General features: G+C 42.0%; 2 protein-coding genes across 3 annotated transcripts in view; one reads left to right on the top strand and one right to left on the bottom strand.

Moving 5' to 3' along the window:
- Positions 1 to 195: 195 nt before the first annotated feature.
- Positions 196 to 3,140, top strand: tpt1 (tumor protein, translationally-controlled 1). The gene is made up of 6 exons (XM_047600754.1): positions 196 to 354; positions 1,273 to 1,346; positions 1,687 to 1,871; positions 1,992 to 2,097; positions 2,190 to 2,303; positions 2,723 to 3,140. The coding sequence occupies exons 1-6, from the start codon at positions 327 to 329 to the stop codon at positions 2,723 to 2,725; spliced, it is 510 nt and encodes a 169-aa protein (XP_047456710.1). The 5' UTR covers positions 196 to 326; the 3' UTR covers positions 2,726 to 3,140.
- Positions 2,813 to 10,129, bottom strand: part of LOC125017495 (general transcription factor IIF subunit 2-like) — a 43,857-nt gene continuing 36,540 nt past the window's right edge. For both annotated transcript variants that reach the window (XM_047600751.1, XM_047600753.1), the window contains 3 exons: positions 6,816 to 6,915; positions 5,621 to 5,764; positions 2,813 to 4,103 (listed from right to left, as the gene is read on the bottom strand). In XM_047600751.1, coding sequence (XP_047456707.1) covers positions 3,969 to 4,103; positions 5,621 to 5,764; positions 6,816 to 6,915 — 379 coding nt within the window. In that variant the 3' untranslated portion in view covers positions 2,813 to 3,968. The remainder of the gene's footprint in view (positions 4,104 to 5,620; positions 5,765 to 6,815; positions 6,916 to 10,129) is intronic.

The following is a 10,129-nucleotide window of genomic DNA, read 5'->3' as shown; positions in this document are numbered from 1 at the left end:
AAATGCATGTATATACAAGCTAACATTTTAAGTTAGGTACAACCTTATATTTCCCTGTGCGTTCTGATGTGTATAACTGTGGATATGACGAATAAACCCATCTTATCTGAAATAATAGAAGCAGAAACGTGCTTTGACGGAGGTGTAGTACCACTTCTGGACACCCCGCCGGAGGGGGGCAGCAGAGGTTGGAGCCCAGGCGCAGTGACGTCAGCAGGATGTAAAATCACTTCCCTGCGGCCTGCTCGCTCTTTTTCTGCGTCTCGTGCGCTTAGGACGGTCGGCCTTCTCTCTGTCTCTGGACAAGTTAACAACAAAGCAGCACAATGATCATCTTCAAGTGCATTTTGAGCGGTAAGTTGCCTGGTTGAGTCGTCTGCCATGGTATATGTCTGTCGCTACTGTCGTTGCGGTTCTTTTTTTCACGTGTTATTATGTGTGTACTATCAAGCTAATGCGTGCTAGCATGCTGCTCGTTAGCGCTAACTGGAAATTTCCAAACTATCAGATAGGTTTCTATTGTGAGCCACCCCATCGGCCATGATGCGGCCCGTTAGCCTTTAAATTTGGGCATAGTTAAGTTCGCGGAGAGTTGTCCTAAAGTGGGGGGGGGAATCGTTTGGTTGATCCTTTGGCCGGGGAAGGGGGGGAGACCGCGGTATAAAATGTAAGCTTTCGCCTCGGCGAAGAACCGTGGTTACGTGGCCTTTCTGTGCCATGATGATCTACTTTTTGTGCGGCAAATGTTTCTAAAAAATGTGCCGCACCTAGAACAACGTTGACCAAGGTTGAGTCATTATCCAGATTAATCTATCCAGCATGCTCCCCAGCCATCCCACCAAGAATTATAAAACAAATTAAAAGAACAAATTTTAATTTTACATGGAAATGTTAAATGTAGCGTGAGTGAGACCAGTAAGATCTGTAGGGAAGTCACACAGAATATCCTCTTGTCTTTATCCAATTGATAAAGAGTAGTATTTTGAACATACCAACGCCAAATTAAAGTAAAGGTAGATAATCTGGAGCTAGTAAACGAAAAATGTAACAATAAGTTTTTAAGGCAGTACTTAGTAAACACTCTGTATCCAGGTATAACAAAAAGCTCACTCGCTCTGAGAAATTATAACAATTCTGATGTATCAATTACATCACAGCTGAGAGTTATCCCTTATTGAGTCCAGACTCTAATATAATCACAGCCACTTCTAGCTCTGAAAGTAAGAGGCCACCTGTTAATTCTGATGTGTCGCTGCTCTTTGTCTGATACAGGTGATGAGATGTTCGCGGATACCTTCAAATACAAAGAAACCGACGACAAGGTCTTCTACATGGTTTATGGAAGCGTAAGTTGATGGTTCATGGGTAAAACTGGGGTCAGCCTCACACAATAGTAGGAAAAAAGGACATTCCAAGTGAAATTTCTACTCGTGCCATCAGGAGGAATGGCAGATTTTAATTAGCAAAAAGTCCCACTCCCACTCACAAGAGTCAGAAGAATGTTTCCTTGTTGAGTCACTGGACTGATGACTGATCTGTGTGATCGGTTTGTAGTGTGTGGTCTTGTCTTTGCATGACGTCACGAATGCTGTCATGAGAGTGGAAGTGAACTAACTACTTAAAACACAGAGGACTGTGAGAGTACAGCATGAAGCATTGAATACTGAATGTGCTTAAAATTTCTAGATTGTCACCCGGAATGAGCAATTTGACGATTCCTTAATTGCGGCCAACGCTTCAGCTGAAGAGGCAGTGGAGTCCAACGACAGCGCGGTGTCCAGTGGCGTGGACATCGTCCTCAACCACAAACTCAAAGAGACGAGTTTCCGCAAGGCAGATTACGTGGCATACCTCAAGTCTTACGTGAAAGCGTGAGTATCGGGGCTGAATGGTCGATTCAAAGAAGAATAAATACAGATTTAAAGTCGTGTATGAGGGAAACTGCAGCATCGTACTAGCACTGAAGGATGTCACTCTGTTTGCACGTGCAGTATTAGGGCCAAGCTGCTGGAGGAGAGCCCAGAGAAGGCGCAAGACTTTGAAGCCAGGGTCAAGGTGGGAGTTGGCAACATCATGAAAGACTTCAAAGACTATCAGGTGGGTTCAATTGAAGAACCAAATCAGTTCTTTAACACAGCTCATTCATGTCCAGGCACCAGTGACGTCTGACGCATTTGTTTTCCCCACAGTTTTTCACAGGAGAAAACATGGACGTCGAAGGCATGGTGGGACTGCTGAACTACAATGACGACGACAAACCATACATGCTTTTCTTCAAGGACGGTCTGCTTGCCGAGAAAGTCGTAAGTACACCAAGTCTTAAACAGTTCGTCCCCTAGTTATTTAGGGACATTCAGGTTTTGGCAAGAAAAACCAGGGCTTGGTGTCAAGATCAATTGAACTGATCAGCCATAGCAGTGGACCAGGTCATCACAGTGTCTGTTGGTGGGTGGAATGTACTGGGCAGAAAGTAAACATTTTGTTCTCAAAGTTGATGACTGGGAACATCAAAGCTAATGGGTGCTAGCACGCTTCCAACGAACATGGTTCAGGAATAGTTCAGAGGTGTTTGTAATGTTATGGTTGTTCAGTGTATAGATAAGTGACTAGCTTATTCTAATGCACAGTATTTCAGCTAAATATTTACCCATAATACTCACAGAAAGTGTAGGAGGACCTGTGCACATGTGTGGTATATAACCTCTGTCCTGTTCTCTTACAGTAACTACCTGGATCGCATCTGCTGAACGCACCGCTGCTTCAAGGCAGACCTGAGGAGCAGAACTTTGCATCGTGCCTGAACGGACACATGAAATCTTATATATTCATATAATGGCCCACAGTACTACAACTAAATCTGGACGAATCAAACATGATCACTGAATCCATTTTTTAACCTTTTGGCTTTTGCAGTGTCTATTTTTTTTTTTTTTTTTTATTCTCCCAGGTATGGCCCAGTTCTTGTGGTAAAACTAAAGACAGGACGGTGAATAAAGCTTCTGATTCTGACTGAAGGCTGTTTTAGCAACAACTTATACCGACATCCTCTTCGTGTTTATCGTTGCATTAAATACGAATCCATCTACAATAAAACAAAAAAAATACAACTGGTTTATTTGAAATAAAATTAAGTACCACTACTTTGTTTTTGCATTACTGTAGATTGAAGCAAGGGGCATTTTGGTATTTTTTTTTTCGCAAGTGCACTGAGAAATGCATAAATGATGAATCTGTTTAGGATTTAGTTTTCGCCCTTATGCCTCTTAAACAGTGTCATCCTGCTCTAATAAGGCCTTCTGCCTGCTGACTCATGACTAGCTGGGGTGTGGTCAGATACTCAGAAGCAGGTTTCGCCTATGTGTGATTCACTGTACAGCTTAAACCTGTTGCTATAGTGACTGTTGAAAACCATGACTGGAACTGAGTTGCCAGGCATTTTGCTCTTCAAATCGTCCATGTGTTACTTCTGATGAAAAGTGTTACAATGTGTGAGCATTAAAATGATGTGGTAGGTTGAACAAGCGTGCAATAAAAACCCACATCCACCTAGTGTGCACCAGTCTGCAGAGAGCATCCTCAAGGCAAGACGTTTTACATGCAGGTTGAACTAATAACGAGAACTGTAGCAAAGCAGCATCAATAGAAACAAGTGTCACCAACACGTAAGTCACAGATGCTTCTAATAGCATGGCTGTTAATGTTTATCCGTAGAGGAAAATGTGTAGTATTCATACTCTGGATTCCTTAACTCTAAACCCAGCAACCAGGAAGTGTCTGTGGTCCGAGTGTAGACGTCCTTGCGTGAATTCAAAAACCAGCTTGAGATTCAACATGCTGAACAATATCCATGTTTATTTAAGATCCGCTTCTTCTCAGCAAACCTTTGCAATAATAAACTCAACAACGCCTCGTGAATTTCTGCTTAAGCTGATGGGTGCAGAGGCTTCTATCTGTACACTTAGCAGGTGCTATGCGGTCTGCATATCCTCCTCTTCCTCTTCAGAGTGGTAGTGGCGGTACTCGGCCTTCAGCTCCCAGGTGCTCTTGTGTGCTCCCTTGCTGTTGTACGTCCCAATTTCCCTCATGATTTCTTTAAGGTAGGTCTGTGCCAAACAGAAAAGGTGGGTTAAAACTGACAGACTACACACATTGGCACCAGACATTATTAACGCAGATGGAGCCAACAGAGCAAATGATCCAAAGCTACTTGGTGTCCCCCCATGTTCTCTCAGCAACTTAAAGAGCACTTATTTTAAACTATAATTATTACATTTTATAGTCAAAAAAATGACACATGATGTGTTTATGAGCTTTAGAGGTACATGTAACGTACCAGCTGTTTCAACAGATATGAGTAAAATAAGAGCATTGCCATGAAGGAGCCGGAGTTGGCTGAGAACATACAGTTAATATGTAGCATTAGCCATTAAGCTTAGTTTGAAAATAAAGGGTGACCAGCTGGTCCAGCATTGTCCAGTAGTATACGAGCATCTTTAAAGTTCATTAAGTAACATTTTGTAACATATCTGGTTGGTTTAACAAACATAGAAGTGTAAAAATTACTAATTCTAAAGTAATGTTTTTAACATTTTCCTGATCTTGGTGCTAAGGCTTAACAGCCGTTGGCAGTAGACTAATGTTTCCCAAAATACCAAACTACTCCATTTTGTGATGGAGGTTTTATACCTTTCAAAGGCATGAAATTAAAAATGTTAATATCTCTAATCTTATGTTAACATGATCTATATTATTATAATAATCCCAGTATCAGGTATGTGGATAATACCAGAGCCAAGCTGATTTCAGATTTAAATCAAGAAATGATCAAGATAAAAAACATTAAGGATCAAGGAAGCTCTTGTCTATTTTCTATGAACGTTTTCTATCCACGTTGGAGTCCTTTGGCTTGATGTTCAATTTGAGTCTTTTTATGTTGTGAATCTCATTCAAATGTTGCCGTTGCTATGACTCTCAGTGTAAGCAGCTTCTCATTTAGCAGTAAAAATGCGCTTTTTTTAGTTTGATCAACTGTGCGATGGAAGCTGCTCCTCATCAGTCGTTTCTCACCGTACTCCAGAAAGACCACTAGGTGTCTCTGTTGAGCTGCTAAAGACGCAGTCACTCAACCCTACCTCATGAATAACAGCGCTGTGTTTCAAGACTTTTCATAATGGGCATTACGGTTACTTTAGTTCAGTTAATTTGAGTGTTAGCCAAGTGCTTTAGGAGAGAAATGATGGTGTGGAGTGTAGTGGGGCGTTTGACTCCTACTCAGCCGATGGTTATGCAATCAGATGCAATCAGAGGGAAAGGAGGACCTCAAGGTCTCATCAGCACCTACACATTGCTGTTCACTGGGAGCTGGAACAAATCCACTGCTCTGTATTGATTCATCACATGTATGTGTGTGTGCGTGTGTGTTTGCGTGCACACGCATTGGCCCAAATTTCAGCCACAACAGAGAGTGTGAACAGGCCCGAACGTCACACCGTGGGCGATTTGTTCAAATTTAACAAAGTAAGGTGGATAGTGGGCAGGTGTATTGCCCCCCGACCCCAGTCTTTTCAGTGATAGTGTTCGTGTTGCATGTGTTATACGTGTTTCTGTGCGTGCTGCTCACCACAGGTTGCTGGGTGATGTCCACCAGGTCCTTAATGTTGTAATACTGGTGCTTCTCAAAGGCAGAGAAAAGCATATCCAACACCACCTGCCGCTCAGCCCTCACCATCTTCCCCTCCGACTTCTTCTTCTTCTCATACTCCACCTTAGAGTCACACTCCGTATTACTACTTGTAATATTACTGATGTAAACGTTAAAAGACAATTCTTGGATCCAAATGTCATGATTTGTTGAATGAGTTTTAGAGACCTACAGTTGGTTTGCTCTAGTCCAAATTAGAGTACGAGTTAGTTTCAGCTCCTTTCCTAACACAAACTAAAATGCTGAAAGCCACCACCATGGGCCAAACTGAGACCACTTCATCTAAAAGGTCAACATGGCCTTTCTGCTGCCCTGCTGTCCTGGACACCACGGGTTTGACAATGTCCGCAGCTCTATGCTCTACATCTTACATTACTTCTCGCAGACTAAAAGAATTGCTCTGAGACCAAGAACCTCAACTTGACATGTGAAACTTTTCCCTGAAAAAGTACCAACCAGTGACTCACCCGTCCGTCTGTCCCTCAAAATGATCGAAGAGAAAACGTGACACATCGGACCAGACCACCTACTCACACTGCAGTGGCCAGAGGTCAGCGTGGACACCCTGACCCTGCAGCTACAAGGCCCCACATGAAACAAGCACTGTATGTTGTGACACCTGCGGCCTTTGTCAGAGTTCCTTAAATCCTTCCTCTAGCCCATTTGTTGACTTGCTGCCTCATATATCTCACCATCTGTCAGATGTTACCGTAATGAAATACAACTGACCAGTGATTATGACCATCAGTCATAATGATATTAAGTACAGACTTGCAGGTATCACACCTGATACTGGTAAATTTAAGCTTGATAATGTGCTCATGTATTGAATATTACCACTTACCTTACTGTCAGGTGCATAGGTGGGCAGTATGTGGCATTAATGCACCAATGACCTGTTTTTCCACTTATAAAGTAGGTGCCATGTACCTGCAGGCAGGTTAGCGATCTGATAAGAAAAGTCTTTTTAGTGGATATAACAGTGGACAAAGCCCACTCTGGCACACTGCAACTGCATTCATACAGTGTGCGCTTGCGTGCGTGTCTGTCATGTTGTTACTAAGCGCTTCTGCGTGATCGGACGGAGGGTGGGTGGTGCATTCCTACTGCTCACGTTGAAATTGTGGTTGGCCACAGGCTTGAAGACGGTGGTGACGGCTCGCTCCAGCTGCTGTGACAAACGTTGAGGCTTGATGGATTCTTTAATCTGCAGCCTAACAGAGAGAGAGAGAGAGAGAGACAGAGTTTGCTTTGGATTTCTGGGATCTAACTTGATCTCTGGTGACAGACGTGCCTGTTAGCGCAAAGGCTGTCGTCAGCACCTTGAGGTTAAACTAACCAAATAAGCAACAGCAGGTCCTGTGTTCAAAGATATTCTGGGAGGTCGTGTTATTTGTTTGGCAGGAGCGGGTGCTCCCTGTTTTTTCTTTTCCATCCCGTCTCTTTTTATTCAGATAGGTGTGTGTTGTAGCCGACGTGGGATTGGCTGGGGGTTCCTAAGTCGACTTCCTATTTGATAACCAGCGAAGAGGGAGCAATTTAAAAATCCAAGATGGCGACCGTCAGTGAGCCCCTCATCCTCCCCACCTCCCAACCGGCCACCACCCTGTACCTGTGTTACTCTTGGCTTTTGGATTTACTTGCGGTCTCAAGATTAGTAGGAGTGAACCGACGTTTTTGTTATTCCTTTTTTCTCCTGTTTTTGGATAGGTCGATGTAGGGAAGAGTTTGTATTTTATTTGTCTCTGTTAGGTTAGATTTGGGTTGTTTTCTAGGTGAATTCCCTTTGTTTGTTATTTTAGCCTGGGTTCACTCCGAAATTGATTTATGGTTTATACAGTACATTTCTTTAATTCCTTGATCCACATTTAGTATCTTTTTGTCCTTTTGGCTGCTTGGGACTTGGGGAAGATGAGGGTCTTTTTATGCTACGTCCTAGACCCCTAGACGGGGCGTAACACTGCAGCAAAGTAGAAACATTTGTCAGCTGGCCTCCAAATGAGAGACGACAGAACTGGGCCCGAAAGTGAAAAGTTTTCTTGTCAAGTAATGAAATACAATTGGACAGGTTCAGTGTGTTCCTTGCTGCCATGAACCGATATCATCACCCTGCTACGCTTGAGGGGAACAGCAGCCAGGTGGCCTGCTGTCTGTTTGAGGACAGCCACAGAGAAGAGTCTGAAGGTACAGAGAAAGCATTTGTTTTTCACTTCATCATCTCCGTCTCACCCGTTTGACGGTTGACACAGAAATGGTTTCACACACTAACGCAAACTGTGCTGTGTGTTTGCCTTGGGTTGTATTGTAGCAGTGCATCTGCCACCGTGATGCTGTTGCTATAGCAATGCCATCCACCAACTCTGGCTGAAGTAACATATTCCAGGGAAGAGGAGACAGAAACCCGTTTTTTTTTTTTTGTTTTAAAGGCAGAGTGGACTGTGAGTGTTTAGTGTGCGTGAATTAACAGTTGCAGCGATGCCGCCCGTCAACGCATCACCAACGTCTCCAGTTTTCTGTGTTTGAATGAATTCACGCAGACTTTGTGTTGTCTGGTGGTTAAAGCGAACTGAGCAGAACAGTTGTTTGACTAATGTGTTCATTAATTATGTCCAATTATCCAGTCGCCGTTGTTAGGTGCATCTCTAAATATTACAAAATATAAAATGTAACTGTAACACCTAATGTTATTGTTTCCAATCATATTTTTCCATCACATATGTGTGGTATTGGTGAATTCCTGTATTTTGACTTAAAGTACATTCTTTTGGCTGCATGTGGGCGTGGCCACTGTTAGCACACACAACAACCAGCAGAAAACAAATTTAGGTTAGAGGGAAGTGTACAGAGAAGCAAGGTGAAATTATACAAGCCCACGCATTAATAACTTGCCAATCATAAGGTACTCACTTCCTGAATCAGCAGCTCTACTGTGTATTGTACTCCGAGTATTGACTATAATTTACTTAATGACCGTAATGCTGTATTGAATGATGAGAGTTGATGAGCTGAGCAGCATGACTTGTGAAATGACAGCTTTGTAGCACATTCTAGCTTCCTACCAAGTCCTGGATCTTCTGGTTTCCCCTTGAAAGACTGCTATTGAGAGTTACATATGTGGACAAAATTGTTGGTACCCTCCACATTAAAGAATATATTGAATTAGACTTTGAATATATTGAATGAACCATGAATATATTGAATGAAATCCTGAATATATGGAATGAAACTTTGAATATATTGAATGAAACATTGAATATATTGAATGAACCTTGACTGACGCCCTGAATGCACTGCCGCCATCTTGTATCTGCACCTGCAGCAAAAATGAGTCAGTGGGCTCAGGATTTGGTTGCGGCCCTTGTTAACACTCTGGGGAATGCTTGTGGTTTTATGAGTGTTTACTTTTATGTGCAACAATGCTACGGTGACAAAGTAATTTCCCTTGTGGATCATTAAAGTCTGTCTCAGTCTAAGTCTATTGTTGTGGATTCGCTGATCGCGAATGTTAGAATTAGCATATACATTCATTTTGCCATTAACGTTTCGCTATATAAAATTAATTTGTAAATTTTGTTTGCCCAGTTTTGCAGTGTTTTTCTTGGGACCTGTTGTCTATCTGCTGATCTGTCGTAGTGGGGCAGAATACAAATATTCATTCAATATATTCAAAGTTTAATTCAATATATTCAGGGATCATTCAATATATTCAAATCTAATTAATAATAATTAAAAGTCTTTCATGTCAATTAATACACATGTGTGTCTGTGTATTAATTGTGTAAAAGTGTGTGTGTACATATATATATATATATACATATATGTATAGAGAGAGAGACTTCAGTCGTCTTCCATTAAGTCCATTTGGGCTCAAACAGCGATGCATGGTGACACTGATGTACGTTTACTTGGAGTTTGTCTCTGTCTGATAACCAAATCTCTTTGGTTATCATTTGTATTATCCTTCTCTTCAACTTGTGATCTGTTTTTCTCTTGCAGCCATGTTCGGGGAGGTTGGCTACAGTCCTGTGGACGTTAAACGTCTCAATATGTGCAACTGTAATTACAGGAACATCAAGCTGCTTGGAGGTGGTGACTAAATGATTACAAGTCTGAATACACTTGGGATGCTAATTACAGGACACACCTTGTCTAGCGTGTCAAATTATTTTCAGTCTTTTCTAGGAGTACCATCATTTTTGTCCGAGTCAGTTTCATTATTTTTTTTTATTATTATTATTATTATTATTCTGTTGAACCAAAGCAAAAGCAGTAAATTTTATTTATCATTACTTCTGCCTGTTTAAAGTTTTTTTAGTGACCACCGTGGGGTGTGGGTGTGGGTTTGGTGTGTCCAAGCCTTCAGGTACTTCTGCACTGGCTTCACTTTTTAAAGCCACAGCCTACGTCCACTTTTTTTATACAGTATGT

The sequence above is a fragment of the Mugil cephalus genome, chromosome 12 (assembly GCF_022458985.1).
Source record: "Mugil cephalus isolate CIBA_MC_2020 chromosome 12, CIBA_Mcephalus_1.1, whole genome shotgun sequence".
NCBI lineage: Eukaryota > Metazoa > Chordata > Actinopteri > Mugiliformes > Mugilidae > Mugil > Mugil cephalus.
The sequence above is the reverse complement of the archived record's forward strand: the minus strand, read 5'-3'. Positions and strand labels throughout refer to the sequence as shown.